General features: G+C 42.0%; 1 protein-coding gene across 1 annotated transcript; it reads right to left on the reverse strand.

Annotated features, from left to right (window-relative positions):
- Positions 1-209: 209 nt before the first annotated feature.
- On the reverse strand, positions 210-14533 carry LSM4 (LSM4 homolog, U6 small nuclear RNA and mRNA degradation associated). The gene is made up of 5 exons (XM_087702189.1): positions 14431-14533; positions 12988-13029; positions 6690-6788; positions 4428-4611; positions 210-1455 (listed from the first exon to the last, which is right to left on the reverse strand). The coding sequence occupies exons 1-5, from the start codon at positions 14431-14433 to the stop codon at positions 1364-1366; spliced, it is 420 nt and encodes a 139-aa protein (XP_087558315.1). The 5' UTR covers positions 14434-14533; the 3' UTR covers positions 210-1363.
- Between the last annotated feature and the right edge of the window lie 2579 nt (positions 14534-17112).

Here is a 17112-nt window from a genome sequence, read left to right on the forward strand (position 1 = left end):
AAAACAAGAACAGCATTCACTTGGGAGTTTTCAAAGGTAGAAAGCAAAAACAAGAGAATAAAAATTGCTACATTCAAGAGAAGAAATCCGGCCCAGGCCAGACAAAAGGGAGTTTGCCTATTCTTGAGTGTGATTACTATACCTGGAGAACATTTCTACAGTGCCCCTCATTAACATTCCCACCCCTTTTCTAAAACACACACACACAGTAACAGATAAAACTTTATTCCACCTGTAACAGACAGCAGGCCAAAAAAAAAAATGTGTAAAAATGTTTTTACCCAAAATATTGCAGCTGCTTTTTGTTTTTTATCAGTATTGACTAACGGGTTCTCTTAAGTGCTGTTTTCTAAAAGGGTATTTTCGAAACTGTCACCTGAAATCCAATCTTTTCCCGTTCTTCTGCTGAGGCACCTAATTCCGCATTGTGTGTATTTGTGTGTGAAACTTGTGAAATTTCACTTCCTGTGTGTGGTGTGGATCTCTAGCGAAGCTAGTCGGAATGGATGGAGCCCAGCCTCTGGGTCCCAGACGTTTGAAGTACAGCTGTTTCTAAATCTTGCCTTTTTGAGTTTGAGGCTCGCCATGGGTTTACGGACATTTTCTTTTTGGGGTACAGAAAAGCTACTCCATGTGGGCGAGGGAGGCCACATTTCAGTTGTTTAAAACATAAATTCAGCACTGAAAATAGTCTCTATGAGTCACTGAAGGTATTATTTCTCAAACTGGGTGAAAAAGTAAACTTTTGAAAGGTGAGGTTGTTAAGAGAGGTAATTCCCTCTTCAAAGTAGTCCAATCTTTTAAAAAAAAAATGATCTCGCGCTAGGCAATAAAAAGATCGCGAGGTAAACTTGTTTCATTGCTTTAATTCTTCTCCCCAGCTAGGAGGAAAGACCAACACTCCCCTTCCCAGCTGCTAAATTCTGGGAACTTTTGGCTACCAAAGAACCCCAGGATTGCAAATCTTCCGCACAACACGATCAATTTTTTTTTTTTTTGCTTGCTTAAATGCATTTCATGGTTTATCAATTAGAATGAAACGGCTCACACAAATACTGCACATTATCTCTCCAATTTCAAAAAACGTGAACTTGGCTAAGCTAGTCGTTTTACTGTAGTAAATTCCAAGAAGAGGGGAGTCAGTTAAGGACTCTGTATCAGTGCCCATTCAAACAGAGGCTAAACCACACGTTTGAGTGGTAAAACACCTGTAAACCCTCACAAGACGTCTAAGATCCCAGTTATTCACATTTTTTTTAAAAAGTACAACTTTGTTTTGTTAAGGGGAGACAGCAAACCAGTATGTCCCAATGACGACACAGCATCTGGGCGCAGAGCACTTCCCTGGCCACAGTTCAGCTCCTCACTGCTTTGCTGCTTGTCTCCCCGGCTTCTTTTCTTGCTGTCCTCGGCCACTCCCTGGGATTCCCCCTCGACCACGACCTCCAAACACTCCTGGAAACAGAAAGGGAAGCATCATCTCAGGGAGGGAGGGACTTGGAGACGACGACACCCACAGCACACCCCATGATGAGCAACTACTCATGTTGTTAACATCCTCAAACCCCCATAGCTTCAACCTTAAACTGGATCTCACCCCATTCCTAAGAGGTCCGTAAAGGGGGCGTCCATAAGCGCACCAGCGTACCTAACATCCCTGTTCTAGTAAAGGTTGTGCTAGTCATTCCTGACTCTAGGGGGCGGTACCCATCTCCATTTCTAAGCCGAAGAGCCAGCGCTGTCCGAAGACGTCTCTGTGGTCATTTGGCTGGAATGACTAGACGCCGAAAACGCACGGAACACTATTCCCTTCCCACCAAAAAGTGGTTCCCATTTTTCTACTTGCATTTTTACATGCTTTCGAACTGCTAGGTTGGCAGAAGCTGGGACAAGTAATGGGAGCTCACTCCGTTACGGGGCGCTAGGGATTCGAACCGCCAAACTGCCGACCATTCTGATCGACAGACCCTGTCCTACTGTCCCCATTTATTTGTACTCATTTCTTTCATGTTTCATATCCATGTTTATATTAATACCTGCTATCTTGTACATGCTTGACAAACTAATAAAATCCAAAAAAATATACAAAATATCAATCAGAGCCCTCTGAGATCAATCTCTACCAGGTTTTTATGACCAGTACTGATCAATACAATGTCGGGGTTCAGGTGTATTGTTTTAACAATTGGTTCCTGAATAAGCCAACTTAAATGTATTACATTGTTATCTTGACTTTAATTTACTTTAAGAGTAACTCAAGGCAGTGGACATAAATATTCCTCCCTTCTTTTATTTTCCCCACGACAATCCTATAACGTGTGGTGGATTGAAAGAGAATGACTGGTCCAAAGTCACTCAAAGTCAGCCAACTCTCATGCCTGAGGCAGGAGTAGAACTCACCATCTCCTGGTTTCTAGGCCAGCACTCAGCGTGCTCCGTAAGGTTCCACCACAAAACCGTGCCCGACTAAACCGCGCCCGACTAAACCGCGTCGCTGATGTCATCAACAGGGCGACAACAGCACGGAGACAGAAGCACACTGTAAACCCTAAACCTAAAATTAACCCCTAAACCTAACCCCCCTAAACCTAACCCTTAACCTAACCCTAAACCTAATCCTAACCCTTAACCTAACCCTAAACCTAACCCTAACCCTTAACCTAACCCTAAACCTAACCCTAAACCTAACCCTTACCTTAAGTTGAATCGGCTTGCTTTCAAAGCGCTATTTAAAGCGCCCTTCTTTCTCCCCGCTGGCTGTTGTCGCCCTGTTCATGACATCAGCGACACGGTTTAATCGGGCGCGGCTTAGTCGAGCGCGGTTTTGACAGGTCACGGCTCCGCAATGTAGGGAGAATCTTGCTGGACTAAACAATCCCGTAACTTGTTGTCAATAGGTGCCAGAAACATGCGTCCAGGCTAAAGAAACTCTGCCACCTTCTACTTGCCCTCAACTTTTGGTATTAAGAGAAAGAATGCTCAAGCAGGAGACCCTATACCATTCTGGACAAATGGCTGCCCAGTCTCTTTCTTAAAAGCCTCCAGTGACGGGAGCACCCACAGCTTCTGGAAATAAGCTATTCCACTGATTAACTGACTGATGAGAGCTTGAGCCAAATTCTCAGTGCCATTGAGAGTTACTGCTCTTTTAATGTCACTAGGAAAATAACGTGATCTTCCAAATGCTTCCAGAGGAGACTTCAGTTAAAACTGCAAGGATACTAATGATTTATCTTTAAAACGATTATTATGCCAATTATATGTAGCTAACAAAAAGGCAGGAATGTACTCTGTCTTCAAACTTGCAGTATAGAGGGGGGGGGATGACAACTGGAAGTATATTTGCTTTGCCCGCTCAGTCTCCTCCTTCAGAGGAAATACGGCCAAGCTGAGACATAAATAGATACAGATGATTCAGGAGGAGGAGAGAGAGGTTTTCCTCTTCTTCAAATTATGATGATCTGATAAACTGCTGGCAAGCACAGCAGATGAAAAGGAACTTCACACAGCACCTAATTTATGGAGTTCACTGTTAGATGCCTTTAGTATTTATGGAGATCTTCTGAGGAGTACTAACAGAACACTACACCTCTATTGACAACTGCCTTAAATACTATAAGAGCTGAAATGTAATATATTCCAGATGTAACGTCAGCTATGTTTAATGGAAGGCTGCATCCTACGCTTTGCTACAAGAACGAAACAAGGGGCCACTAACCCAATCCCTTACATTGGCCAGAGCCTGAATAGCTACAGAATTCACTTTACCATTCCGGCTATAGAGCTGAACTCCTATTGAAATAATGGTGAATGGGTAAGACTCATAACTTTGTTTAGTCAGGATTAATTTAGCCAGGATTTCCTAAATAAACCATGTTATGGCTTCAAACAAAAACCTACCTGAAAGCAACATATTTTGTGGTTGTTGTTAGTTGCGAAGTCGTGTCCGACACATCACAACCCCATGGACAATGTTCCTCCAGGCCTTCCTGTCCTCTACCATCCTCTGGAGTCTATTCAAGCTTATGCTTCCTGCTTCGGTGACTCTGTCCAGCCACCTCATTCTCTGTCTTCCCCTTCTTCTCTTGCCCTCAATCTTCCCAGCATTAGGCTCTTCTCCAGTGAGTCCTTCCTTCTCCTTAGGTGGCCAAAGTATTTGAGTTTCATCTTCAGGATCTGGCTTTCTAAAGAGCAGTCAGGGTTGATCTCCTCTAGGACTGACCGGTTGGATCGCTTTGCAGTCCAAGGGCCTCGCAGGAGTCTTCTCCAGCACCATCGTTCAAAGGCCTCAACACATTATGGCTCAGTGTAAAATTTGAATGGGATCATTCAGAAAGTTTTCAACCCCACTGCTCCAAGTGTTGAGATTTTAATGACCACGGGAAAAAGTTTCCAAACTTCTTCTAAACATTAAAAAGAGGACTTACCTCGCCCAGGGCCACCAATGCCACGGCCTTTCTGCTGCTTCTGTTGCTGCATTCCACCACGGCCCCTGCCTTTGGAGACCACCTCTTCTTTCACCATATCAATGATCTCATCAGGAATACGCAGGTATTTGATGGTGCTGCCACGGATGTAACATTCAGGCATCCTCCAGAATTTGTCTCCATCCTACACAAGAAGAACGCAGGATCAGACTGTGGTTACTCTCAGTAGCCTTGAATGTTGAATTATATTTATTTATTCCTTATTGTTTTACAAAAACAACAGTCTGATTAAAAATCAGTTTCATAGAAAGATACACCAAATATTTTTGAGACTACTAAAAATAATGATGTTCCTTATGTTAGACGTATGTCAAAAGTTATTTTTGTCATATTAAAAATGAGTATGACAGGGAGAATTCTCATTGCCTTCCCATTGTGTGTGACCCATTGATATTATGTTTGTCTTTCTGAGCCAAATATTGGTTTTCTCTCTCAAATGTCTTTCTGTCAAAAAGCAAAATGTTTTTATTTCCCAAAAGGCTATCAAGGCCCAGTGAATTTGGTATCTGGAGGGAGAAGTCAGGCTGATAGCACCACCTAGTGGGCAACTAGCAAATATAAAATAAAGGGTCCTTGGTGCGCGCAGCTCGTTTTCTTGCAGACATTTCACTAACCAAACCAGGTAACATCATCAGGGCTAGTAAGGAGTGCTATTTGCTGTGAGTTTATATTCTGTGTGGCTGTTTACAGCCCAACCAAAGAATCCTTAAGACCACCCCAACCCACCCACCCAGAATACAAACTCACAGAAAACAGCACTCCTTACTATCCTGTTTCCCCCAAAATAAGACCTCCCTGGATAATAAGCCCAATTGGGCTTTTGAGCACATGCACTACAATAAGCCCTCCCCTAAAATATTTAAACGTATGCGCAGCCGGTCCCCGCCATTTCTGGGGGGGAAGGGGGGACATGCCCCACATGCATCTGCCATTCAGGCAGAACAGCCTTGCGGAGGCCACTCCCACAAACCCAAGTTACCGCTCCCTTTCTCTGAGTGGCGGCTGCAAAAAGAGCAGCAGGCCCAGCGATGCTAGGGCTGGCAAGAGTGTGCCAGAAACAAAGAAAGAACTTTCAACCCTCTCTGGATCAACTGATCCCCGGGCCGAGGTTAAGGGGCCTCCTGCACCTCAAAAATAACAAGATAAGACCTCCCCGAAAATAAGGCCAAGCGTTTATTTCTGGGGAGGGGGGTGAAAAGAAAATAAGACCCTGTCTTATTTTCGAGGAAACACGGTGGCACTGATAATGTTACCTGGTTTGGGTAATGAAATATCTGCAAGAAAACAAGCAAGCTCCGAGAACACCAAGGAACCCTCATTTCAACCCTGAGCTACAAATATTTACCTTTATTGGTACAAATATAAAATATTCAGATAGAGAACTAGGATCACCAAGACTGAGTTATAGGTTTTTGTTGTTGTTAGTTACAAAGTCATGTCTGACGCATCTCCACCCCCCATGGGCAACGTTCCTCCAGGCCTTCCTGTCCTCTACTATCCTCTGGAGTCCATTTAAGCTCATGCCTACTGCTTCAGTGACTCCATCCAGCCACCTCATTCTCTGTCATCCCCTTCTTCTTTTGCCCTCAATCTTTCCCAGCATCAGGCTCTTCTCTAGTGAGTCCTTCCTTCTCATTAGGTGGCCAAAGTATTTGCATTTCATCTTCAGGATCTGGCCTCCTAAAGAGCAGTCAGGGTTGATCTCCTCTAAGACTGACCGGTTTGATTGCCTTGCAGTCCAAGGGACTCGCAGGATCTTCTCCAGGACCATAGTTCAAAGGCCTCAATTCTTTGGTGCTCAGCCTGTCCTATGGTCCAAATTTCTTATGGTCCAACTTTTGACTAATGCCTTATTTGCTTAATGTCCAAAGTTAACATGGCCCTGAAAAAAAAGGACCTACAACTGGTCCTCACACTTACTACTGCCCTGGTGGAACATGATCGCATTTGTGACTTTCTGAGCCAGCTTCTAACAAGCAAGATTGATGAGGAAAGTCAGGTGTTGCTGACTTACAACTATGTGATTCATTTAATGACCATGGTGATTCACTTAACTGCAGCAACAAAGGTCAACAGTCAAGCAATTTCTAAAGCCTATATAATTGTTTTCTACACAATCATTCTTCTGATTTCATTTCTGTCCTCCTTTGTAAAAATCAGCAGTCATCATCCATAACAGAAAAGCATAGAAGCTGTCCTTACCCTTGATGTACAGATAACTTCTCGAAGATTGATGTTCATCCAGTTATCACAGCTAACCAAGTGACCATTGTAAGTTTCACCATTTTTGAGTTCCACCAGCTAAAAAGGCAAAACAGGCAATATAACAAAATCAACAGAGAGTTCAGTAGTCCAATTCCATTAAGAAATAGTTCATTCTCGTAAAACAAAAACCTGTGTTTTTCCTCACACGTTGCTATTTCCTCCATACATACAAACATATCTTAATAAGTTATTGCCTTTCAGAGTAAGGCACCACAGTTATTAGATGGTAATATTTAACAAGCAAGTACTGGAACGCATAACATCAGACATATATCACTAGAAGGCAAAAATCACAAAACTGCATCGCACCTATTTTGGCCAGGCCATGCAGGGAAATTTACTGGCGAAAACAATTACAGTATTTTCGGAGTATAAGACGCACCTTTCCCTCCCCCAAAAGAGGGTGAAAATTTGGGTGTGTCTTATACACTGAATGTAGCCCCACCCACCCTCGCCCCTTGGCCTCTGACTCCCAGCAATTTACCTCCTTGCTGTAAACGGAAAAATGGGGCTTGCGGAGGCGGCAATCCCTGCAGCCTGAAACAGCTGATGATTGGGAGGCCCATGCTTAAACTGAAATCGAAAGTGAAACTTGCTGTTTGCTGCAAGAGGCAAATTGCTGGGAGGCATAGAGCCGAGGTGGCGCAGTGGTTAGAGTGCTGTACTGCAGCCACTTCAGCTGACTGTTATCTGCAGTTCGGCGGTTCAAATCTCACCAGCTCAGGGTTGACTCAGCCTTCCATCCATCCGAGGTGGGTAAAATGAGGACCCAGACTGGGGGGGGGGGGGGGGCGATATGCTGACTCTGTAAACCGCTTAGAGGGCTGAAAGCCCTATGAAGCGGTATATAAGTCTAACTGCTATTGCTATTGCTATTGGCAGATTTTTTTTTCTTGTGCTAATCAGGCTGTTGGCTGTTTGCTGCAAGGAGGTAAGTCAATAACTATAAATGCCTATAGAATGTTCAAATTATTAGATTTAATTTTTAAAGACTGCTTTATTATTGTTCTAGACAACTTAACAAAATGAAGCTTTTTAAAATAAATGCTTCATCTGAAGAGACCCAGTGTTATTGTATCTTCTTTTAAATAGCAGAGAATAACTATACTTCCAAAAAGCCACATCAATTTTAACAGTATCTGTACAAGTATAGTCTGAAATGAAACAGTGTCCTGTTGTAGTATTAAGATAAGGCAGCTGAGTTAGACCCTGACTTAGTCATGTTTGGAGGAGATCTACTTAAATAATTGGGAGGAGTTAGCATGACTACATCTAAGAAAACTTTCTGGCATTAATATACTGCTATAATGTACATTTCTCCAATTCTTTGCTATTTCTATGGGTCAGGCACACATGCACAGAAATACACCACAAACAGTGTATGTTGTCTGTACTGTTTACTGTTTGTTGCAAGGAGGCGAATTGCTGGGAGGCAGATTTTTTTATCCTTGTTTTCCTCCCCCAAAAGCTAGGTGCGTCCTATACTTCAGAGCGTCTTATACTCCGAAAAATACGGTAGGTTTGGAAAAGTTAGCGGCAAAAGGAAACCAGGCTGCCAAAGAACACAGTGGCTGGACACCATCAAAGCTGACATCAGCCAGAGCTCCGAACAACTCAAAGAAGCAGCGCAAGACTGAAAGATGTAGAAAAACTTGGCCCATAGAATTGCCAAAGGTCAGCCAGGACTGACTGGATATCATCATCATCATTTAGCCTGGGGCTAAAGAGCTTTTGCCCCCCTCCTCGAATGGTATGGTTGTTGTGTGTTTTAAATTGTGCATTGTTATGTTCGTCTTTTATCCCCTGTCTGTACCCCCTTCCCTGACTGAATTGTGAGCCGCCCTGTCCCCTTCGGGGAAAAGGGCGGCATATAAATGTAATAAATCCAATCCAATCCAATCATCATCATCATCATCTAACGCATACAACCTTTACACAATAAGTTTAACAAAATGCTGTTAGCAAAAAAACTTTTGTGCACCAGTTCAGACTGTATTTGGAAACGTCTGCCAACCTCCCCTCCCATAACTGGGGAGGATTCCAATTATTTTGTCTCTTGACAAATGCATTTTTTTTTCACCCAGTGAATCCAGTGTCGTAGGAGCATGTAATTAGAGAGGTGACTTCAGAACAACTTTTTTGAATGTTCCAGTCCTGAAAACAAAATAGGTCATGTGTCCCAAGGGTGCATTTTTTTCCAAAAGGCAACTGGACTTTGTTTTTCCTTAAAGATATTTCACTTCTCATCCAAGAAACTTCTTCAGGAGACATTTTAGGCCCCCGTATACTATAATTTTGAGTGTTCTGACTGTTTCACTTACTGCAATTGGATTTTTAAATACCATTTTTTTTCCAGCCTAGTTCTTATTATTGCTTCAGAGTGGATGGGAACATCTGGAGCTTGGAGTGCTGGCACAAAATAGCATAAAGCCCAGCGAATATGAGGGACAAGATTCCATAGCTGGAAAAACAGGAACATGTATACATAAGACTCCAATATTTCTGGATAAATATACTCAAAACATAACGTGTTCTCCATATTTCCTAAAACTAAAGAGTTAATTAAACAAAGGAGTCCAAAACATGACACTTGTCCACTTATTTATTGAGGAAAATAATCCAAAGCTACATATCAAAAATTCAAAAAGGTCCACAAACTTCTAAGCACCGCAGTAGATTAATGCACAGCAACTTCAATAATGTTGGTTGGGTTTGGTGAATTTTGAGAGATGCTTCCACAATACACGTACAAAGATAACTATGGGCATTTGGACCACACTGCTAAATTTAGTTGATGTGTGTGCATGCTTCTGTACCTCATTGGCAATGATGTGTCTTTTTAATAGCTAAGAGCCCTTTCTCTCTGTAAGCAAAAGTAGCAGTGAGGACCAATATAGGGGTTTTATTTGGCTGCCCCTGGTAGGAACTGTACTTGCTGCAAGGTTCAGTTAAGTGGTGGGATTCAGCCAGTTCGCACTTACCCGGGAGAACCGGTTCTTAACTTTCTAAGAGGTTCGGAGAACCGGTTGTTGGAAGAAATCTCCTTTTGTTTTTTCCCACTTTACAGGGCTAATCCTGTAAGGAAGGCAGGAAGGAAACATTCTGGTGTTGTTTCTAGCCTAATCTTTATTGCCCTGCTTACAAAAACTGCCTCTCCGGTTAACCCTTATTATATTGTAACAGCTAAGGCGAAGCACCCATCGATGTGAGTGATGTTTGAATTGGCCATGCCCAACATGACCACCAAGCCCCACCTACCCTGCTGGTCATTAGGGCAGAGAACCGGCTGTTAAATTATTTGAATCCCTCCACTGGTTCAGTTCCAATTCAAGGTGGAAGGTGTCACCTTTAAAGACTTGCATACCTCCAAGCTGAATCTAGCTATCAAATAGGGCAGTGACGGCTAACCTTTTTGTCCTTGGGTGCTGAAAGCGTGCATGCACGCATGACAGCATGTGCGCACACCCATAATACAATGGATGCACGACACCATCACCCCACGCTCCCCACCTCCTGCGCATGTGCATGCAACCCTTGTGCTCTCCCCACACGTCTGCATGACCCCTCCGCATCCCGTTTTGGGTGTAGCAGGCTTCTCTGAAGCCTCCTGGGATCAAAAATGGGATGTGGGGGTGCACTGCCCCCCCCTGCATGCCTACACTGTTACAGGTGTTGTCTGCCTTGTATGTAGCTTTATTCCTCTCTAGCATCCATCTCCATTGTTCAGTGATACATTTCCTGCCTCTCTAGGATTTACCTCTATCTGCTCCTGTGAGGCACTTCCTGTTGGATGTATATAGTTATATTCTTGATGGCTTGTATAGTGTTTTAACTGCATTTTGATTAAACAGCATGCGCTGCAAAACCCCCAAAATCAGCTGGCCAGTAGGAAGTACGTGCGAGGTGGAGCTCAGCTGGGGCGACAGCTTGCATGCCAGCAGAGGGGCCTCCGCGTACCACCTGTGGCAAGCGTGCCATAGGTTTGCCATCACGGGAATAGGGGACTCATGGGGGGAACTCAACACTGGAGGAATGCCATCTTGAAGGGCTTTGGCCTTGAGCTTGCTCAACGATGGCTTTCCTCCTTTGGGACAGTCGCCTCTCAGATATCCAGACCATCTCGTCTTTCCTCTATTTTCTGACATCATTAAACATATGTGTCTTCCAAAAGGCAGAGGAGATGAGTAAGATCATGCTCCACTTGACCATCTGTGCATCATATAGACTTCATTATAATTAAGATCAAAAACAAAGATACATTATCACATTATAATTATCTTCTGCTACCAATAGCAGTAGACTTATATACCACTTCATAGGGCTTTCAGCCCTCTCTAAGCGGTTTACAGAGTCAGCATATTGCCCCCAACAATCTGGGTCCTCATTTTACCCACCTCGGAAGGATGGAAGGCTGAGTCAACCCTGAGCCGGTGAGATTTGAACCGCTGACCTGCTGATCTAGCAGTAGCCTGCAGTGCTGCATTTAACCACTGCTACCAGTTCAACACACAGGAATTTTACACAATAGAAAGCAAATTTAAAGTATCCATAGTTATGAATACAAGCTTCCTGTCCATTGAAATAACAAAGCAACCCAATAAAAAGAAAAAAATGGGGCTGACAGATTAAAATGCTCCTGATAATGGATCTATCTTTGATAACTTCCTATATGCCAGGGCTGTCAAACTCCCGGCCTGCGGGCCAGATTCGCCATGCGTTGGCCACACTGATGCCTGGTTTAGCAAAGGGGGGGGGGAGTCCAGATGCGTCACGTGACACCGCTATGACAACCTGAGTTTGACACCCCTGCTATGTGCACTCCAGGATGACAGCATTCTGATCTCTACAGGGAGACTTTTCTAGAAAACTGGTATTGTCACAATAGCTGTTGCTCTCTTTATGCTTTTTTTCTGGATCCACTGAGAAGCAATACCTCCTGCTTTATTTATGTTTTTCTCCGGATGGATCTAATAGATCAGAATAGTTCAGACTGGTACAGGAAAATCTCTTAAGTACACAAATGCTGATCCAAGAAAAAATTTTTATAGTTCACAACCAGCATCACCAATGGCATTAACATTGCAAGCCATTCAAAGTCTATGGGAATGGAACAGTGCATAAGTTATAATAAACACACAACACTTAAATTAGCATCGTACATGCTATCAATCACACTGTTTAGCACTTTTTATGATTTCAAAAATTTCCACCTATGGGCCACTAAATGAGCAAGTTTGATATTCAGGAAATTAATACTACGATGTATATTATATCATTAAGAATATTTTCATTTTAACATTTTCAGATTGTTTGTTTTTTGTTATAATTTTGGAAACTTTGTTCTCATCTTTGAAAAGATGAGATTGCATTATTGGTCTTCTGTTACATATCTTTATATTTTAGGTTACCCAGGAAAATATTTATAATATAGCATATAAAGTATGGTTGAAAATGAATGCAGAGTGCTTACATTTAAAAAGTATTTTATATAAATGCATTGCTTCGCATATTCATATTATTGAAAATCTTTACAAGCCAATAGATAAGAAAGCATAATGTACAATAAATTGACAAAAAAATACTATTTTCTAAAATTGTACTAATTTATTCCTTTGAAAAAAATCAAAGCACAGTTAGCAAATTTCCATTTAGAAATTTGGAACAATAGATTTGCTAAGCATTAAATTTTTTGTGATTATTCACTGACCCTAGCATAAGATATATAAAAGATAGAAATCATAAAAAAACATCAAGAGCTACAGCAAATACCGGTAGTTCTCAACTTACAAAAGCTCATTTAGTGACCAAAGTTACAATGGCACTGAAAAAAGTGACTTATGACTGTTTTTCACACTTATGACCATTGCAACATCCCCATGGTTATGTGATTAAAATTCAGACACTTGGCAACTGATGCATATTTATAACGGTTGAAGGATCCTGGGGTCATGTGATTCCCTTTTGCAACCTTCCGAAAAGCAAAGCCAACAGGGAAGCCAGATTTACTCAACAACCTTGTTACTAACTTAATGACTGCAGTGATTCACTTAACAAGTGGCAAGAGAGGTTGTAAAATGGGGCAAAAACCCACTTAACAAAAGTCTCAGCAACAGAAATGTTGGACTCAATTGTGGTCATAAGTTGAAGAATACTTATACTTTGGAACTTCCAAAAAGCTTTCTTTACAAATAAAAGACTTACACTTTGATCCCAATAACCAAGTCTGATAACTTACCATTGGGTGGTTCTGTGCTGTTTTCAGCAAGGATAGTGGAAGCTGTAATAGAGAAAGTTCAACAGCTTGAGAAACATACCCAGGGTATAAATAAGCTGTCACAGCAATTTCATCTTGTAGGGTTTTTTTTTACAATATTTTTTGTCCCTCTTGTCAGGAGACAGCCTCACACAAGTAGAAACAGCATGTTTCATCCCCTCCTGATTTCAAGTTCCTACCAGAAAAATTCATCTGGATCAAAAACCATCTTCTTATTGTAGTCTATTCCCATTATGGTTCACAAAGCACCTCCAACAACAGCATCAGCAACAGAACGGAAAGATAATTGCCTTGTTTTATTGTGTGTTCATGAGCAGCACATCATTTCCAAATGAACTATCTCTGAAGATCAAGGTTTTCATGGCCAACAACCACTGACAAATTCTTAGAATTTAATTGAGGTATTTTAAGATGGAAATAAGTTTCAACCAAGCCCTCAACTCTAATGTTTATGAAGAAAAGATCACTTCACCACTTTTCTTTAAGCAGCTAAAGAGTTGTCCATAAACTAGCAGATCATGCCTTTTACTGCCAAATTCAGTTAGCCATAATGGTATTAATCCAATAATCATTTTTATATTTTGAAAAGTAGGTCAACATACTCTCAGTTTTTAAAAACATATTGAAAGAAGTCAAATTAAGAATGATGGACTGAGCAAAATTGCATTTAATCCCACATCAATAGTATTTCCTCGCCCAACAGATCAAAATTGCATTTAATCCCACATCATAAACAGATGACGATGTGAAGCTTTACAAACACCAACATCATCTTGCTCTTACTAAAGCAAAATATATTTCCAGGAAAATCCTTCAATTATCTTCACAGTAATCGAGTAATATTAGCAGATTCTCTAAAGCCTAACAAGACGTAGAGTAACACTAATTTTAGATGCTTTCAACATATCTCTAAGAGACATTTCTTCCAGTCAAGGCTTTATACTTATAAAAAGCAGCACTATTAAAAAAAACAGCTATATGAATTAAATACAAATTAAAAGTTGAAATATCTACAGCTTGATAACATTTCATTTTCCTGGTTCATGCAAAAACTCCTCTCTCACGAAACAAGCTCCCCCCCCCAACCAATTCTTTACCCTGCTTTAGTTCTACAAATACTAACACAGGCTCCAACTACACAACTCATTGCTACTACTCCGTGAGTCTTACTCACGAAGTAAGCAACAGCATAGCCACATTTTACAAAGGGGAGATCCTATATTCACGCCTAGAGAGCAAGGCAGGACCCTACAAAAGTATCCTTAAAGTAAACGGTGCTGGGATAAGTAGCCCCAATTATCCTTAAGTAACAGCGAGGCTCATTAAAGTTTAATTCGTATTCTTAAGCCTTGTTCTTAAACAGAAATAGTTTTCCCTCCCTTTCCCCCCATTCGCAAGTCTCACCATCCTTCTATCTGCGATGCCACCAGCAACTTCCACTTCCGCCTGCCGGACTTCCGCCCGCCTTAAGCCAAGACTCAGTTCTATAGCCAATCAGCATATAGTGCCGGACGTCCAATGAGAAGCTTCCGTCCAGGATCTTGAAATTCAACCCTAAAGGAGACGTACAGTATTTTATAGCTACTGTAGCGCATGCCTCGCGGGAGGGAGGGGTGAGGAAAGGAGGATAATACCCAGAATGCAACGCAAGTCATAACTACGGTAGGAACTTCTGTTTCCATCTGAGGAATGATGTGCGCTTGCGCGCCAGGGCTTATCCTATACATGTGCAATATTATTTTTTGTGTGGAGAGTGCCTGTTTTTTCAAGCAGAACGTTTGTTTAACTTTAACTTTAATTTATTTTATTTATTTATTTGATTTTATTTATCAACAAGTACAAGGATACAAGTACAAGTACAAGTACATGAAAAATGGCACAAATAAATGGATATAAATAAGCAAAACATAGCCATAAACACATAAAAAGAGTACATATAAATGGGGCAATAGGGCAGGGACGGTAGGCACGCTGGTGCGCTTATGCACGCCCCCTTAGGGACCTCTTAAGAAAGACGTAAGGTCCACAGTAGACAGCTTAAGGCAGGGGTGCCCAAACTTGAGAACTTTAAGACTTGTGGACTTCAACTCCCAGAATTCCCCAGCCAGCTGGCTGGGGAATTCTGGGAGTTTGTTGAAAGAAATGTCCTTCTGGGTTCAGCTCCAAGTGGGGAAAAAGACACTGGAGACATGGAGGCTGCTTGGAAATATGGTTTATCGGTGGACAGGCCCACATGGCTTGAGCCCTGGACAGAAAAGGGGGATCATATGCTTCAATGTTGGTGGAGAAGAAGAGAAGGGCTGAGGAAGGGGCTTGCTAGGCTTTTTATAACCTGTTCAGTCCCACCTCTCTGTTTCCTGTTCCTGTGTAAGAAATGTATTCTGATTGGTTGTCAGACTCCCATGGGGCCATGCAGGGGCAACTCTCTAGGCTGTGTTTTGAATCCAGGTTTGGTTGAGTTCTCAGATGCCATGTGGTGAGTTGGGACCAATATTATCATGCTTTCCTGTAGCTGAAGTGGAGAAGTCTTTATTATGTAAAGTGGACTAGCTTGGCCTTCTTAATGGCCCATTAACAAAGTGGGGATGGGCAGGAAGCTACAGGCAGCTATTCTGTCTTTTAAAACATGTTTCTTTCTTTTCACATCCAGAGAAATATTCTGCCTTTTCAATATTTCCTAGGATATTTCATTTTTCTGGGAGAGGGCTGGGTGATAACTTCCTACAAGTTGAAGTCCACAAGTCTTAAAGTTCCCAAGTTTCGGATACCCCTGGCTTAAGGCAAAAGGTATGGGGGTTAGAGGAACTATTTTAAAATAAAACTTTTTTTTTTTTAGAAAGAGGGTAAGTGCTAATCAGAGCATACAAAACATTTGCTAGACCAATTCTCCAAGACAGCTCATATGTCTGGAACCCACACTGCATATCAGACATTAATACAATTGAGACAGTCCAAAGATATTTCATGAGAAGGGTCCTCCACTCCTGCTCGCAGCAGAATACCTTAAGCTACCAGATTGAAATTTTGGGCTTAGACAACGTAGAACTATGCCGCCTTTGGTTTGACCTAAATGTAGTACTGTTGGAAGAAATGTCCTTCTGGGTTCAGCTCCAAGTGTGGAAAAAGACACTGGAGGCTGCTTGGAAAGATGGTTTTAATGGTGGAGCCCTGAACAGGCTTGAGCCCTGAACAGAAAAGGTGATCACATGCTTCAATGTTGGTGGAGAAGAGAAAGGAGGCCTAAGATCTTGAGTCCCTGGTTTTATGCCTTCTCTGGCCTTTGATCTTGATCTTGTATTCTGATTGGTTGTCAGACTCCCATGGGCCCATGCAGGGACAACTCTCCAGGCTGTGTTTTGAATCCAGGTTTAGTTGAGTTCTCAGATGCCATGTGCAGAGTTGGGTAAAGGGCCAATATTATCATGTCTTAATCCCATCACCTGGAGCTGATGGGGAGAACTCTTTATTATATAAAGGGACTGGCCCATTGACAAAGTGGGTGGGGGCAGGAAGCTGCAGGGAGCTATTCTCTCTTTATAGAACATGTTTCTTCCTTTTCACATCCAGAGAAATATTCTGTCTTTTCAATATTTCCTAGGATATTTCATTTTTCTGGGAGAGGGCTGGATGATAACTTCCTACAGTACATAAAATTATCTGCTGCAATGTCCTACCTGTCAATGAATACTTCAGCTACAATCACAACAACACACAAGCTCACAATAGATACAAACTTAAGGTAAACCGCTCCAAACTCGATTGCAGAAAATACGACTTCAGCAACAGAGTGGTCAATGCCTGGAATGCACTACCTGACTTTCTGGTTTCTTCCTCAAACCTCCAAAACTTTAATCTTAGACTGTCTACTATCGACCTCACCCCATTCCTTAGAGGTCTGTGAGGGGCATATATAAACGCACCAACGTGTCTATCGTCCCAATGTTCCCTTTCATTCGTACCATTTCATGTATTCATAATCATGTTTATACTTATATCTGTTATCTAATACATGCTTGTATTCTATCCAGAATCACATGTGGGTTCCGAGCTAACAGGTCCACTACTGACATGGTATTTTCCCTTAGA

Source organism: Thamnophis sirtalis, unplaced genomic scaffold (assembly GCF_051295495.1).
Source record: "Thamnophis sirtalis isolate CommonGarterSnake01/CBP01778 unplaced genomic scaffold, rThaSir2_p1.2 scaffold_1, whole genome shotgun sequence".
Lineage (NCBI taxonomy): Eukaryota > Metazoa > Chordata > Lepidosauria > Squamata > Natricidae > Thamnophis > Thamnophis sirtalis.

Excerpts from the sequence above, each read along its gene's own strand:
- LSM4 (XM_087702189.1), bottom strand. Across the intron at positions 4,612-6,689 it reads AAGTTATCTGTACATCAAGG|GATGGAGACAAATTCTGGAG; the intron begins GTAAGGACAGCT and ends CTTCTTGTGTAG. Across the intron at positions 1,456-4,427 it reads CATTGGTGGCCCTGGGCGAG|GAGTGTTTGGAGGTCGTGGT; the intron begins GTAAGTCCTCTT and ends TTCTGTTTCCAG.